This window comes from Myxine glutinosa, chromosome 12, assembly GCF_964187855.1.
Source record: "Myxine glutinosa chromosome 12, kmMyxGlut1.1, whole genome shotgun sequence".
Lineage (NCBI taxonomy): Eukaryota > Metazoa > Chordata > Myxini > Myxiniformes > Myxinidae > Myxine > Myxine glutinosa.
Window position 1 is genome coordinate 59,035,414 of NC_136272.1, and position 18,014 is coordinate 59,053,427.

The 18,014-nt window shown below is 41.3% G+C and overlaps 1 protein-coding gene across 1 annotated transcript in view; it reads left to right on the top strand.

Annotated features, from left to right (window-relative positions):
- LOC137437433 (protein FAM3D) overlaps window positions 1-18,014 on the top strand; it is a 115,156-nt gene that overhangs the window by 41,882 nt on the left and 55,260 nt on the right. The window contains exon 6 of the mRNA XM_068131749.2: window positions 11,863-11,919. Within this exon, the coding sequence (XP_067987850.2) occupies window positions 11,863-11,919 (57 nt within the window). The remainder of the gene's footprint in view (window positions 1-11,862; window positions 11,920-18,014) is intronic.

An 18,014-nucleotide genomic window follows, 5' to 3' on the forward strand; every position in this document is an offset into this window, starting at 1 on the left:
TTGGGGTCAATCTGCGTGTAGCAATCTAACACAATTTTGTTAAATAAAATTCACAACTTTCCATTCGTTGTCACACTCTCCCCAGTGCAAGCTAACCACCTTTATCACTTTCTTATCACTAAAACAACATTCCATAACCACTTTCCCTTACTCCCTGCCTTTACCATCAACTTTTTACAACCCTTTCCCCTACCTTATCAGCAAATCCTACAAAGTAATCCATCTGATTCGACTTTCCTTTATCATCTTTCCACTTTCCACAACCTTCTTCACACTTCCTCCCGAACCTTTTGGCATTGGCCAGCATCCCAATGCTCTTAAACAAACAGATTCAACAACATCCAATAATCATTTCCCCAGAACTCATTCCCCTTTCCAACCAAAATTTACACCTAAGCTTCAAGAACATGCCTTGTTCCAGGTGTGTGCGCATCCACATCCTTTTCAATACAAAGTAGGTGGAAGAGAGGCAGGTAGAAAGCATGTCACAGACGTCCATCGGGCTTAAAGCTCCCGCAGTCTCTTTCCATCGATCATCTTCCATCAAACGCCGGTTTGCCACCTCAATCGCCAGCGCTATGGGCACGTTGGTAAATAAAGACACAACATCAAACGAAACCATGGTCTAGTGTGCTTCGTTGGTGAGCTGCTTCACTCTTTCAGCAAATGCTGTGCTATTGTGCACGGTTCGCTCTGTTGTCCCCACCAAATGCTTCAAAATGTTTGCCAAAAACTTGGATAGAGCATATGACGGACCATTAATACAGGAAACGATTAACCATAGCGGAAATCCCTCTTTGTGCACTTTCGGTAGCCCGTAGGCCCTGGGAGCCACGCCCTTACTGCTGTACAGACGTTTGTATGCCGCAGCTGATAGTCTCCCAGTCGCTTTTAATCTGGCAAGCATTGAGTTTAACCTTTGTTCCTCCTTCTTCGTTGGATCTGCGGTTAAACATTCATAAGTACTTTGGTCCGCCAACATATTGTTGCGAATATGGAATTTGGCCTCCATATCCGCTTGTAAATATTCCCCTATTTCCCCAATACTCCCCAACTATCCCCAATCCCCCATTCCCTAGTCCCATTGTCTGTAAACAACAATCAGTAGAGCCGACCTTCCCCTTTTTCCCCCATTAAATGTCGTGCCCAGGTCCACCGCATCTCACGTAGACAACTTTCGGACATCTTGCTAGTTATTCTTAGTCTATGTCAGTTAAGGACTCCTTTCCATTAATTCTGACTCTTCGTTGCACCAGAATGTGATTATATGGCACCAGTAGTGAGTTTAGGACCTTTCCCATACCTCCTCCCATCTTCTTCCCCAAACAACAACAACAACAACAGAGGGGCACGGCGCTGCGCGGGGGGGAGTGTGCGTCCTGACACCGGCTCGGTTAGCCGCCATTGACAATGCGCTCCAGACCATGCGCTCCACGGGGTTACCACAAAGGGGCTGGCTGTCAGCTCCTCGTCAAGGGCGGAGCCTGGTAAACCCCCCGCACGCACCCAATGAGAAGCAACGTGCCGATTCCACGAGGCGGAGCTAACGAGCCGAGGGCGTGTCACTCCCCGCCGGATATACGCGGCCACGTAGCGGACGTGACGTCAGATGCGCCCCCAGCTTGAGCAGACAAGTCACCATCTCCGAGCGCTGTGACCTTCCCGCATCTCTGGACCGGACCGAGTCGATTCTGCCTCGAGCCCAGGTGCACCTGGAGACCATCGATTCTGCCTCTCCTTGCCATCAATCCCCGTGTGAGTCAGCTTTGTCCCGTTTATCTGTCGTCTGTTGGGAATAATATAAGATTGTGTTTAAGTGCCCACCTTACTATGCTGTCCCTCTGGTAGTTGTAATCTAACCTTCCGTCACAATATAACCTCCTCCGGAGGGCTTGAGAACTGAACCCTGGGTGTCGTGTCATTTGAAACCCAGCCATGTGTCCTTTTCCTTTATTGACCTAGCGTAGCGCGACTAGTCAACGTTCGGGTATAATCGGGTAACTTGTGCAGGCGTGGTCATACCAAAACCGCTCGGTAAATAACATCCAAGCCACGTCTGTAACAATTGGTGTCGAGGAGTGGAATTCGAACCCGGGACTAAATTTATTAGGCCCAAATTTGTAACATTTAGAATCGATTCGGAGCGCGTTTCCCGCGCGAAATTATAACGGCCGAAATTTGTTTTGTTGTATAAAAACCCGAATTTTGAAAGTCGCGCTATGGCAGACCAAGACAGCTGGGGTCCGGTAGGGGAGAGTGAGGCAGGGTCGGTCCAGGACCAAATTGAGGGACATGAGGGACAGGAGGCGAGCGAAGCAGCGAGGGTAGCAGACGCACAAAATAGCGTCGTTGTGCCCGACATTGCGGGAGCGCAAAATGGCGCCTCGCTGATCACTGCGCCCGCGACCGTGGCAGCGCCGCCGGTGGATTTGAACTTGTTTTTCATACAAATGAAGGCCCTTATGGCCCAGAATAGCGAACGGTTAGAACAAAAGATGGGGGCCAATAGCGAACGGTTAGAACAAAAGATGGGGTCCAATAGCGAGAAATTGAGGGAGGACATGGGGTCCAATAGCGAGAAATTGAGGGAGGACATGGGGGCCAATAGCCAACGGTTAGAACAAAGGATGGGGGCCCATCGGAGGGTTAGGGAGTAGAATAGAAGGATTAGACAATAATTTTAAGGGATTAGACATGAAATTTGGGAAATTAGACGATAGATTAGGGGAAATACAGGAGGGGTTAATGGGGGTAGAAAACAGAATGGCCGCTCAAGAGAATCAAATGGAAGGGATGCAAAAAGGGTTAGAGGGGTTAGAAAACACCATGGAAGGCAAATTGAGGGACATGAGGGACCAAGCGGAAAGGGAAGTTAAACAAATGGAGCAGCAGATAGAGGGGGTCAGAATGGGGGTAGAAACCAAACTGGATGCTCACAGGGAGGAAATGGAGCAGATGAGGGTGGCATCTGGGCAGGAGATGCAAGTGATGGGAGAGGAGATCAGAGGAGGAGTGAGTGAGGAGGTCGGAGGAGTGCGCGAGGAGGTGAGGCACTGTAGGGAGCACATGGAGAAGGAGGTGAGAAAGGGGACTGTAAAGTTACAAGGGGGCATAGAGGACCTGACGCAGGAGGTGGAGCAGCTGACGGTGGGACAAACGGAGTTAGTGGAGCAGGTTCAAAGGAACACTGCGGTATTAGGAGGTTTAAAAGCGACACAAAACGACATAAAAAACGACTTAATAGCGACAAAGAGGGAATGTCAGATGGTACGTGAGGGACTGACAGCGAGGTTGGACGAGGTGGTAGAGGTAATGGAGACGAAGGACCGGCAGGTGAGGACGCACCTGGAAACGGTCAAGGTAGCCTTAGAGGATGAGCTTGAGGAGACGTACCGGGGAATAAAAGAGGTGAAGCAGAAACTAGAAGAAGTGGAAGAAGGGATGAGCGAAATTAAGAAGCGACGGAGAGGGGATAAGAAAGAAATAAAAGAGGAGATAAAAGAATTGGTCCAAAGTCTGTGTTTGGATCGTGATGATGTGCTCATTAACCGGATGAGGGATTCGCAGGTGATGGAGGAGAAGCGAAGAGGAAGAGGACCCGGTGTAAGTGGTGACCAATATGGTCGTGCGTATGATGCGCCAGGTGATTTAATAAGCTTGGGGGTCGAGATGGACCCGGGTGTTCGTGAGAGGCCGTTGGTGAAGTGTGCGACAGGTCTGGTGTGCGAAAAAGGAGGTGTGCGAGGAAGTCCGACTCTGGGGTGTGTGAGGAAAAAGTGCGTGCCAAGGAGTGAGTGTGCTGGCGAGAGTGAGTCGGTCGTAGCGCGTGTGCGAGGGAGCACGTGGAAGCGCGGTGTGGTGAGTGTTACAGAGGGTGTGACGGGAGAGTGTGCACAAGAGTGTGCGCGAGGAAGGTGTGTGACGGACAGGGGCATGAGGAAAGAGTGCGCTGTCAAGAGTAAGGGTGAGTGCGCTGTCAAGAATGGAGGTGAGAGTAGTGAGAGTGAAACGGAGCGTGAGTTGGTTGTGACAGGTGAGCGAGGATGTACACCTGGGATGGAAGGAAGCACACCTGGGATGGTAGAGCGTGTGTGGGAAGGCACATTTGAGTTGGTAGTGAAGCACGTGGATGGGTGTGCGAATGAGAGCACACCTGTGATTGTCACAGAGGAGGTGACCGAGAAAGGGGCGCGAAGAGGTGTATTGGTGAGGTGTGCGGGCGACGAATGTGTGCCAAAGTGTTCGGTGGTCAGGTGTGTGACCAAGTCGGTGAGCGGAGTGAGTGTACCGAGGTGTGAAAGAAAAGGTACGAGGAGAATGGGAACGGCTGCATGTATGAGCAAGAAAGAGGTAGCGTATGCATGTAAGCCTGCAGGTGAAGCGTCGACGGTAACCGGGTTAAAGGTTAGGTCGACTTTTAGCCGGATCGGGCCCTCGGTGCGTGCCGGGCTTCGCGTGCCGCGAGAACCAGCGGAGATCCGAGCCACGGCGGGTTCGAAAGGACCGCCGTGCGCGATCCACGCTGGGCCTCGCGTGGAGCGGCCGCGTCCGGGCTCCACTAGGCGGAGCGGGCAGCCCGATAGGAAGGGTCGTCATGGCGACCACTTTCTATTGAGACGTGCCGGCAGGTCGAGATCGGGACATTGGATGGCTCCACGCCGAGGTGGTGCATGGGATCTCGGCCCGGGTAAGCCTCCGTCCCTGCCCCGAATGCGGGACGTATCCAGCCGCTGGCACAAAAGAACCCGCGTTCATTGCTCGGCTGTACGAAGCCGGGCTGTAGATGTGAATTGGCGCACCGAGAGGACCTAATAAGTAGACGGGTGATGGTGATAGTGATGGTAGTGATTTGAAACGAAATTTAGAAAAGTGAATAGAATTGGCAGTAAATGGAAAATTTTTGAATTGTGGATTTGGACGAGCAAAATTGGTAGTGAGAGACCCCCGATGTGGTGGGATGGCATCCCTGCCACCCTTCCCATGTGGGGGCAAAGGAGCACTAGATTATGGGGTGTATGGCAGTGAAAACTAGCCCGGGTGGGTTAGGTTATATTGTAGGGATCTAGAAGAGATTGACATTAGGTGACGTTAAGTTTAGTTAGTGACTGATACCTGTAGTGGGGACGCAGGTAGTTTAGTGTGGATGATAATGACGTGGTATGTGCTTAGTTTAAAGGGAAGACGGGGAGCACTAAGTTAGCAGGGTAACAGGTAGTTCAGATGATGCTGTGTGAGAACTGGACAGGTGTGTGGAGCAGTGGATGAGTAGTGAGTGTTGTGGATCAGCGCGAATGCGCTTGGGGAGAGAAGGGTGCAGGTGGCACCAGGTGTGAGAGCACAGGTGTGCAAGTACAGGTGTGTGGAGAGAGTTGGAGTAAGTGGTACGGAGTGGTGTGCATGGTGCGAAGGTGTGAATGGGGGAAGAGTGGACCCCCATCACGGATACCCGGGGCGGGTAGTGTAAGTGGATGTACACCTGGGATGGAAGGAAGCACACCTGGGATGGTAGAGCGTGTGTGGGAAGGCACCCTGTAGAGGGTACAGGTAAATTGTGGTTGGATAATGGCATTTGTGGTGCGGTTGCAGAATGGTGTTGTGGATGGGTGCATTAGTGTCGTGGAAATGGCTGGGCGTGTAGCCTGTTAGTGTGTGTAGTTGGTTGGGCACTCCACCACTGTGAGGATGTCGGCCAGGTGAGGCCGCAGGTGGGCTCTGGGAGCCGGTAGTTGTGAGTGGGTGCCTGAGGATCCCGGGTGTGGATCGGGCAGCCCAGTGCCAGAGAGGGCACCGAGTGGGGAGAGCGCCAGAGGGCCTTCCCCAGGTAGTTAGGTTAGGGTAAGGAGCAGGTAAGCTCGGAGGCAACTGCAGTGGTGGAGGTGTGCAGGTGGGTAGACCCACTGGGAGAGGTACACGCCACAGCCCAGAAATTGTGCGAGGGCACCGGGAGATGAATCGGGGGAGTGAGACCCCAAATTGAAGAGCACCACAGTCTGGCCAATGGGAATTGGTTTTTAGAACCCATAGTGTAAGAGGGCCAATGGTTTGGCCGGAGAAAGACCCCGGGTAGTGTAAAGTTGTTGAAGTCATTTAGGAAATAGTTAGGATTGATGAACCTGTCGCACCATACGCAGCCACTTACCTGTGGTGATGATGATGACTCCACACCTGTGTTTTCTTTGTTTTGTTGCAGGAAATGAAATTGCTGTGTGGATTGTGAGACGCATCACGACGTGGATGAGACATTGGGGTGATTCCATCTCTCCCTCCCTAGGAGGGACTGATGATGAATTGGTAATGGCAAATTATGATGTTGAGTTGGAGATGGCAAATTATGATGTTGAGTTGAAAATGGCAAATTTGATTGGTTAGGAGGGAGAGAAGACGAATTTGGTTTATGGGAGGAACGGGGAAGACAGTAGGGACGTTTGTGGATTTGTAAAGTAGATGTTTATGGGTAGTGTTGTGTTTTGTGGATACAGTAAGGGGTAAGGGAGGGGCCATGTAGGTTACCTGGTGGGGGGGGGGGGGGGGCGTACGGTAGGAACGTACCTGTCTCACCTGGTTCCCATGTGCCCCCAGTGTGCATTACCTTGCATTGCGTGCACTTTTGCGCCCTTACCACCTTACTCACTTGTCTGCTTCTTTTGTCTCCCACCTCCGAGGATCTGGCTTTGGGGTAGAGAGAGAGGAGAGAGAGGTGCTGGCTTCGCAGTTGTGGGCCTGCACTTTCGCTGTTTGCTGCTTGGATCGATACACCATATGGACCGCAATGTTTGTGGCCACCCACAATGGACCGCAGCTCTTTTGCGGCCAAGCACCACCCGTGGATGGACCTATGGGTCAACGTGGCACCTATGCCATACAGGTGAACCACTTATAGTTGGCCCCCTGACGGCCACAATAAAGAAATGTACGCGGTTGGTGCCTTTCTTTATTTTGTTTAAAAGCAGTAAGAAGGCCAAGTGCACCACATGAAGGCAAGACCAGCGGCAGAACATCGGCCGGCTGCGACACCACCGGTGATTTGTAAACACTTTATTGGTGCACCGGATGGTGCTCACTGTGTGATGGGGTGGTGCTTGATGCTTGGAAGGGGTGCTCTGCACATTATTAAAGGCCGTAGGCCACAGAGCACTCGTGGGTTGGTGTATCGATGCTAGCATGCGTGCTCTCTCTATGCATAACATCTGCATGTGTTCCTCCAAAAACAGGTCCTGGATCGTAGTGTAAATATCAGCGTAGTCTTGTGTAAATAATGCTCCCTACCGGCTGTATGTTTAGTTTGAGGATTCTTTCCGGATTCGGTTATCCTGTGGGTGTGTTTCTGTGAGGAGAAGGGTGCAACGTCGCAGGGGGACATATTTACTCATTTGTGAATATCTGTAAAACTGTCGCACTCAGGGTAGAGTTAATAGTAGAGGGAACTACATTGCGTGCCACACTAAAGTAGGTAAAAATTTATCGGGTTGGGACGCCCCGAGGGTAGAGAAGGGTGCAATGTTGCGAATATGGAATTTGGCCTCCATATCCGCTTGTAAATATTCCCCTATTTCCCCAATACTCCCCAACTATCCCCAATCCCCCATTCCCTAGTCCCATTGTCTGTAAACAACAATCAGTAGAGCCGACCTTCCCCTTTTTCCCCCATTAAATGTCGTGCCCAGGTCCACCGCATCTCACGTAGACAACTTTCGGACATCTTGCTAGTTATTCTTAGTCTATGTCAGTTAAGGACTCCTTTCCATTAATTCTGACTCTTCGTTGCACCAGAATGTGATTATATGGCACCAGTAGTGAGTTTAGGACCTTTCCCATACCTCCTCCCATCTTCTTCCCCAAACAACAACAACAACAACAGAGGGGCACGGCGCTGCGCGGGGGGGAGTGTGCGTCCTGACACCGGCTCGGTTAGCCGCCATTGACAATGCGCTCCAGACCATGCGCTCCACGGGGTTACCACAAAGGGGCTGGCTGTCAGCTCCTCGTCAAGGGCGGAGCCTGGTAAACCCCCCGCACGCACCCAATGAGAAGCAACATGCCGATTCCACGAGGCGGAGCTAACGAGCCGAGGGCGTGTCACTCCCCGCCGGATATACGCGGCCACGTAGCGGACGTGACGTCAGATGCGCCCCCAGCTTGAGCAGACAAGTCACCATCTCCGAGCGCTGTGACCTTCCCGCATCTCTGGACCGGACCGAGTCGATTCTGCCTCGAGCCCAGGTGCACCTGGAGACCATCGATTCTGCCTCTCCTTGCCATCAATCCCCGTGTGAGTCAGCTTTGTCCCGTTTATCTGTCGTCTGTTGGGAATAATATAAGATTGTGTTTAAGTGCCCACCTTACTATGCTGTCCCTCTGGTAGTTGTAATCTAACCTTCCGTCACAATATAACCTCCTCCGGAGGGCTTGAGAACTGAACCCTGGGTGTCGTGTCATTTGAATCCCAGCCGTGTGTCCTTTTCCTTTATTGACCTAGCGTAGCGCGACTAGTCAACGTTCGGGTATAATCGGGTAACTTGTGCAGGCGTGGTCATACCAAAACCGCTCGGTAAATAACATCCAAGCCACGTCTGTAACAATATCCTGCATTTTGTTGGTGTATACAAGACGATCGATGAGCACCGTTGCCCGTCCTTTGTCCGCTGGTAAGAACACCACATCATCCATGTTGCGTAACTCTCGTAAAGCTTGTTGTTCTTTCGGGTCCAAATTGAAATTGTTGCGTGAAAATTGCGGAGGGCGAAGTAAAACAGCAGCCACACATGATCTGATTTCGTTCTTGGTGGCGTTATCAAGATTCATCATCGCAGATTCCACCCGTGATACAATGGTGTCTTTCGGAACAAATCAGGAAGTGATGGCAAAATTAAGGCCCTTCTGCAATAAGCTGGTTTGTGCCTCCGAGAGCTGCGTACTCGACCGGTTAACCACCCACCGGTTCCGAAGAATGTTCACGTCAACGACGGGAGTCATGCGGTGTGGTTTCATCAACCAATGCTGTGAACTTTCGTTGATGTCGTTTCCCCACCAATGTCCGAGTGTGCTCCGCGAAAGTGTGAGCTCTCCGTTGTACTCGATCCCATAACTCGCCAGGTAGCCTTGGCGCAATAGTACGAGCCAACTGTTGCACATGGTCATACCATTTAGCGAGGCGATGGTGGCAGTTTGAAATGCGCAAACGAAGAAACCTCCGTCCTGTTGCCTGCATGATCTGCTTAGCTTTAAAACCCGGCATGGGAGGTCTGAAACACAGAGGCTTCGGAAGAATGTTCTGTTCCAAACAGAGATGGTTAAACCGAAGATGTGCCTTCGTTACTTCGGTCCGCTCCACAAGGTTGGTGTAATGACGGCATTTCTTGGCAATGTCCTGCCCATGGCTTTCGCCAATAATTATAAGCAAAGATATAAGCGGCGTACAAACGTCTGTACAGCAGTAAGGGCGTGGCTCCCAGGGCCTACGGGCTACCAAAAGTGCACAAAGAGGGATTTCCGCTACGGGTAATCGTTTCCTGTATTAATGGTCCGTCATATGCTCTATCCAAGTTTTTGGCAAACATTTTGAAGCATTTGGTGGGGACAACAGAGCGAACCGGGCACAATAGCACAGCATTTGCTGAAAGAGTGAAGCAGCTCACCATCGAAGCACACAAGACCATGGTTTCGTTTGATGTTGTGTCTTTATTTACCAACGTGCCCATAGCGCTGGCGATTGAGGTGGCAAACCAGCGTTTGATGGAAGATGATCGATGGAAAGAGACTGCGGGAGCTTTCAGCCCGATGGACGTCTGTGACATGCTTTCTACCTGCCTCTCTTCCACCTACTTTGTATTTAATGAGGTATATTACAAGCAGGTTGATGGCACCGCTATGGGTTCCCCGGTATCGGCTGTGATTGCCAACATGGTGATGGAGGATTTGGAGGAACGCACCATTCCAGCCCTGTTAGTGCAACCACGTGTTTGGTTCTGGTACGTGGATGACACATTTGTCATCTGTCACTCTGATGAGGTGGGCATCATACATGAGACCATAAATAAAACTTTTTCCTCCATTAATTTCACCATTGAAGAGGAGAAAAATTGAGCCCTTCCCTTCCTGGATACACTCGTAGCAAGGGATCCCAAAGGAGCCTTAAAGGTAACGGTGTACAGAAAACCAACACACACTGATCGCTACCTTGATTTCAATTCTTGCCATCCAATGGAACACAAAAGATCGGTGGTGCACACCCTCTCAAAAAGAGCACGTGATTTACCATCTACCTTTGAAGACAAGATGAGTGAGGTGGACCATCTTCAAAATGTGTTAAGGGCAAATGGTTATCCTGACAGCTTGCTACCCAACAGGAAAACGATAAGGGCTTCCCCACACAACAGGCTGAGACCGAGAGAACAACCAAAGTGTTTGTGTGTTCTCCCTTTTGTACCGGGGGTTTCACAGAGGGTCCGCAGAATTTTGAAATCGCCAGGAGTGAGGGTGAGTTTCACACCGGTTTTCACCCTTCGCCAAGCCCTTATGAGGGTCAAGGACAAGCTTCCGAGGAAAGATAGGTCAGGGGTAGTATACGTAGTGCCCTGTGGTTGTGGAGCTGAGTATGTGGGTGAAACTGGGAGGACCGTAGGTCAACGTATTGCTGAACACCAAAAATCATTTGAATGTAATTATCCCAGCAGATATGCTATTGCCAAACACGGCCTTAAGGAAGGCCACACACCTTTATGGGATAGGGTTAATATTTTGGGTTCCACACCCAACAGAAACAGAAGACGTGTTTTGGAGGCTTGGCACACAGAAGAAACTGTTACGTCGATCACACAAGAGGTAGTTGACTTACCAGTAGCGTTTGACCCACTCTTGTGTAAACGAAGCAGGCATTCCGTAATTTGAACAACGAGTCCACATAATATGTCACACAAAGTTTTTATTCGGACAATTTGCCCCCTCCCCCTCCCCCTACCCCTACCCTCCCCCTCCAAACCACCCCTCTCCCAACCCCCCCCCTTCGCTTCCACCCCCCTCTGGTTCCCCCCCACCCATTTTATCCCCCCCCCTATAACCCTCGCCTTCCCGCATTCCCCTTTACCGCATAGGGCCACATGTGATGATCTTGATATTATGGCAATTTTATTTTATCTTCAAAATTTTTGCTTTAATATATTTACAATTTTAATCTAATTTACAATTTAATTGTTTACAAGTTTAACTTTTAATTAAATGTAATGATTGTTCCTGATTTTCTAAACACTTGAGTTATAATCCAGCATTGCTTACAGGATTATTTTAAGCCGTTAATATGCGGTTGATTTTTGAATTTGGTCAGTAACGTCTCCGTTCACGAGAGCGGTGTGATACGGTTTCATTGGCTGTCCAGCTGTGCCCACCCCACTTTGCATATACCCCGCCCACTTTGCATATAAGGGGATGTTGAGATGATTTGATCACTCTTGAGGAAGATTAACGGAGGCGTGTGGCTTCACATGTTGTTAATCGAAACGTTGAGTCATTGTTTGTTCAATTAAAGGTTGGAGATCTTACCATGGAGTCATATATATATATATATATATATATATATATATATATATATATATATATATATATATATATATATATATATATATATATATATATATATATATTCTAAATTCTATTTATATTTCTTACTGTTTTCCTACCGCATCACCTGTTTCTTGCATTATTGTGTTGTTTTATGGCGTGATGATGTCACTTGGCATGAAACATGGCAACAGTAACACGGTTGCATTGCGTATAAGTTGTATCAGCAAAGGATATAGTTAATGAAAGTTATATTCAGTGTATCAAAATTTGGTCTTTTAATTATGCATTTTGTCGAATCTTTTCCAGGTTTTGAAGGAAAGACCCTAAAAACGGGAGCTTTTTTAATGTTCGGAGGCCAGTCAGGTAACTACACATTATTATGCACAGTGCAGTACATCAGGGTAAACAAAGGACTTTTTACATGCAACATCAAAGCTCTTTAAAGAGCTAGAACTGGGGTGGACAATTTGCATACCGAAACAAACTCTTATGTGGGAAAACTGGAAATTCGGAAGGAGGTGGGCTTGGGGTGGGATGGGGGTTAACAGGGGTAGAAAATAAAAGATCATGGTTTTGGATAGGGGCATGATCTGATATGGTGGTGAACTGCTGTCTTGAAGAGCTGAAGTGAAGAATAGGGTTAAAAAAGATGTGGAAGTTGGTTACACGGTTGGCGAACATGACGAAAAATTTCTGTATTTGGAGAGTTTCGACAGAAGAACGTTGATGGTGGACTACGTGTGCCCTGCAGAAACCTTGGGATGGGGCAGAACCCAAAAAGAGCAGATAATGGAAGACTCGAAAGGAGCAGAGTGGTAGAAGACAGAGACCACTGACTTGTCTGTGATGGGAAAGCCCATAGACTCAGCTTTATCGTGGGATATTCCAATAATTTTGAAGACCTTGGTTCCCACGGTGTCAATCTGAGCATGGTGTGAGGCAAGAGTGCCATCCCAAAGGGGGAGCAGCATTTCATCAAGCTGCGGAGAAGGCCTTGTAGTTAGACAGAAGTTCAGGGATGCTGAGGATTGACTTTGTATGATGGAGGATGCCCACTCAGTGACTGGCTTTGGAAGACAAATTAAAAACGTGGTTTGCCCAAGAAATATCATGGTTGGTAGTACGAGACCCAACCCCAAGTTTCATACTCCCCCCTAACCCAAAAGCTTCAATCACCTCATTCCAAGCCCTCAAACCTCCAACCCACTCCCCTCTCCCACAACTACTCGATCTCCCTCCCCCGCCCCCTTCCAAGGTTTGCACAAGCGTTGCAGATTGCGGTCAATGCGGCCGAATAATCACGGGTTTGCAAACTATTTTCCACATTTATTCTCCTAATTAACAAGGGCTATCAACGCAATAACCCCTCAAACTACCAACATCACCATCACCCTCACCTCCATCTACCAATCTTTACCGTAGTTATCATCAACATCGCCATCACATTATTGAATCAAGTTTATCATCATTGTTATCAACGGTAACTTTTATGATCTTAATAACTAAGGAAAATATACATTATTTTATGTTCTTAATACAAGAAAATAAACTTTATTTTATGTTCTTAGTACAGGAAACTAAACTGTTCTTAGTACAGGAAAATATACTTTATTTTTTGTTCTTAATACAGAAAATAAACTTTCTTTTATGTTCATAACACAGGAAAATAAACTTTCTTTTATGTTCATAATTCAAGAAAATACTCTTTATTTGATGTTCATAATACAAGAAAATAAACTTTATTTGATGTTCATAATACAAGAAAATAAACTTTATTTGATGTTCATAATACAAGAAAATAAACTTTATTTTATGTTCTTCGTACAGGAAAATAAACTTTCTTTTATGCTCATAATACAGGAAAATAAACTTTATTTTATGTTCATAATACAGGAAAATAAACTTTATTTGATGTTCATAATACAAGAAAATAAACTTTATTTCATGTTCATAATACAAGAAAATAAACTTTATTTGATGTTCATAATGCAAGAAAATAAACTTTATTTTATGTTCATAATACAGGAAAATATACTTTATTTTATGTTCTTAATACAGGAAAATAAACTTTATTTGATCTTCATAATACAGGAAAATAAACATTATTTGATGTTCATAATACAAGAAAATAAACATTATTTGATGTTCCTAATACAAGAAAATAAACTTTATTTTATGTTCTTCGTACAGGAAAATAAACTTTCTTTTATGCTCATAATACAGGAAAATAAACTTTATTTTATGCTCATAATACAAGAAAATAAACATTATTTGATGCTCATAATACAAGAAAATAAACTTTATTTGATGTTCATAATACAAGAAAATAAACTTTATTTGATGTTCATAATACAAGAAAATAAACATTATTTGATGCTCATAATACAAGAAAATAAACTTTATTTGATGTTCATAATACAAGAAAATAAACTTTATTTTATGTTCATAATACAAGAAAATAAACATTATTTGATGCTCATAATACAAGAAAATAAACTTTATTTGATGTTCATAATACAAGAAAATAAACATTATTTGATGTTCATAATACAAGAAAATAAACATTATTTGATGTTCATAATACAAGAAAATAAACTTTATTTGATGTTCATAATACAAGAAAATAAACTTTATTTGATGTTCATCATACAAGAAAATAAACTTTATTTGATGTTCATAATACAAGAAAATAAACTTTATTTTATGTTCTTAGTACAGGAAAATAAACTTTCTTTTATGTTCATAATACAGGAAAATAAACTTTATTTTATGCTCATAATACAGGAAAATAAACTTTATTTGATGTTCATAATACAAGAAAACAAACTTTCTTTTATGTTCATAATACAGGAAAATAAACTTTATTTTATGCTCATAATACAGGAAAATAAACTTTATTTGATGTTCATCATACAAGAAAATAAACTTTATTTGATGTTCATCATACAAGAAAATAAACTTTATTTGATGTTCATCATACAAGAAAATAAACTTTATTTTATGTTCTTAGTACAGGAAAATAAACTTTCTTTTATGTTCATAATACAGGAAAATAAACTTTATTTTATGCTCATAATACAGGAAAATAAACTTTATTTGATGTTCTTAGTACAGGAAAACAAACTTTCCTTTATGTTCATAATACAAGAAAATAAACTTTATTTTATGCTCATAATACAAGAAAATAAACTTTATTTTATGCTCATAATACAGGAAAATAAACTTTATTTGATGTTCATCATACAAGAAAATAAACATTATTTGATGTTCATCATACAAGAAAATAAACTTTATTTGATGTTCCTAATACAAGAAAATAAACTTTATTTTATGTTCTTAGTACAGGAAAATAAACTTTCTTTTATGCTCATAATACAAGAAAATAAACTTTATTTTATGCTCATAATACAAGAAAATAAACTTTATTTGATGTTCATCATACAAGAAAATCAACTTTATTTGATGTTCATCATACAAGAAAATAAACATTATTTGATGTTCATCATACAAGAAAATAAACATTATTTGATGTTCCTAATACAAGAAAATAAACTTTATTTTATGTTCTTAGTACAGGAAAATAAACTTTCTTTTATGTTCATAATACAGGAAAATAAACTTTATTTTATGCTCATAATACAGGAAAATAAACTTTATTTGATGTTCATCATACAAGAAAATAAACTTTATTTTATGTTCTTAGTACAGGAAAATAAACTTTATTTGATGTTCATAATACAGGAAAATAAACTTTATTTTATGTTCATAATACAGGAAAATAAACTTTATTTGATGTTCATAATACAGGAAAATAAACTTTATTTTATGTTCATAATACAGGAAAATAAACTTTATTTGATGTTCATCATACAAGAAAATTAACTTTATTTGATGTTCATAATACAAGAAAATAAACTTTATTTGATGTTCATAATACAAGAAAATAAACTTTATTTTATGTTCTTAGTACAGGAAAATAAACTTTATTTGATGTTCATAATACAGGAAAATAAACTTTATTTTATGTTCATAATACAGGAAAATAAACTTTATTTGATGTTCATAATACAGGAAAATAAACTTTATTTTATGTTCATAATACAGGAAAATAAACTTTATTTGATGTTCATCATACAAGAAAATTAACTTTATTTGATGTTCATAATACAAGAAAATAAACTTTATTTGATGTTCATAATACAAGAAAATAAACTTTATTTTATGTTCTTAGTAAAGGAAAATAAACTTTATTTTATGCTCATAATACAGGAAAATAAACTTTATTTGATGTTCATAATACAAGAAAATAAACTTTATTTGATGTTCATAATACAAGAAAATAAACTTTATTTTATGTTCTTAGTACAGGAAAATAAACATTATTTGATGTTCATAATACAAGAAAATAAACTTTATTTGATGTTCATAATACAAGAAAATAAACTTTATTTTATGTTCTTAGTAAAGGAAAATAAACTTTATTTGATGTTCATAATACAAGAAAATAAACTTTATTTTATGTTCTTAGTAAAGGAAAATAAACTTTATTTGATGTTCATAATACAAGAAAATAAACTTTATTTTATGTTCTTTGTTCAGGAAAATAAACTTTCTTTTATGTTCATAATACAGGAAAATAAACTTTATTTTATGCTCATAATACAGGAAAATAAACTTTATTTGATGTTCATAATACAAGAAAATAAACTTTATTTTATGTTCTTAGTACAGGAAAATAAACTTTCTTTTATGTTCATAATACAGGAAAATAAACTTTATTTTATGCTCATAATACAGGAAAATAAACTTTATTTGATGTTCATAATACAAGAAAATAAACTTTATTTGATGTTCATAATACAAGAAAATAAACTTTATTTTATGTTCTTCGTACAGGAAAATAAACTTTCTTTTATGCTCATAATACAGGAAAATAAACTTTATTTTATGCTCATAATACAAGAAAATAAACATTATTTGATGCTCATAATACAAGAAAATAAACTTTATTTGATGTTCATAATACAAGAAAATAAACTTTATTTGATGTTCATAATACAAGAAAATAAACATTATTTGATGCTCATAATACAAGAAAATAAACTTTATTTGATGTTCATAATACAAGAAAATAAACTTTATTTTATGTTCATAATACAAGAAAATAAACATTATTTGATGCTCATAATACAAGAAAATAAACTTTATTTGATGTTCATAATACAAGAAAATAAACTTTATTTGATGTTCATAATACAAGAAAATAAACTTTATTTTATGTTCTTAGTAAAGGAAAATAAACTTTATTTTATGTTCTTTGTTCAGGAAAATAAACTTTATTTGATCTTCATAATACAGGAAAATAAACTTTCTTTGATGTTCATAATACAAGAAAATAAACTTTATTTGATGTTCATAATACAAGAAAATAAACTTTATTGTATGTTCTTTGTTCAGGAAAATAAACTTTATTTGATGTTCATAATACAAGAAAATAAACTTTATTTGATGTTCATCATACAAGAAAATAAACTTTATTTGATGTTCATCATACAAGAAAATAAACTTTATTTGATGTTCATCATACAAGAAAATAAACTTTATTTTATGTTCTTTGTTCAGGAAAATAAACTTTATTTGATCTTCATAATACAGGAAAATAAACTTTCTTTGATGTTCATAATACAAGAAAATAAACTTTATTTGATGTTCATAATACAAGAAAATAAACTTTATTTGATGTTCATCATACAAGAAAATAAACTTTATTTGATGTTCATCATACAAGAAAATAAACTTTATTTGATGTTCATCATACAAGAAAATAAACTTTATTTTATGTTCTTTGTTCAGGAAAATAAACTTTATTTGATCTTCATAATACAGGAAAATAAACTTTCTTTGATGTTCATAATACAAGAAAATAAACTTTATTTGATGTTCATAATACAAGAAAATAAACTTTATTGTATGTTTTTTGTTCAGGAAAATAAACTTTCTTTTATGCTCATAATACAGGAAAATAAACTTTATTTGATGTTCATCATACAAGAAAATAAACATTATTTGATGTTCATCATACAAGAAAATAAACATTATTTGATGTTCCTAATACAAGAAAATAAACTTTATTGTATGTTCTTAGTACAGGAAAATAAACTTTCTTTTATGTTCATAATACAGGAAAATAAACTTTATTTTATGCTCATAATACAGGAAAATAAACTTTATTTGATGTTCATAATACAAGAAAATAAACTTTATTTTATGTTCTTTGTTCAGGAAAATAAACTTTATTTGATGTTCATAATACAAGAAAATAAACTTTATTTGATGTTCATAATACAAGAAAATAAACTTTATTTGATCTTCATAATACAAGAAAATAAACTTTATTTGATCTTCATAATACAAGAAAATAAACTTTCTTTGATGTTCATAATACAAGAAAATAAACT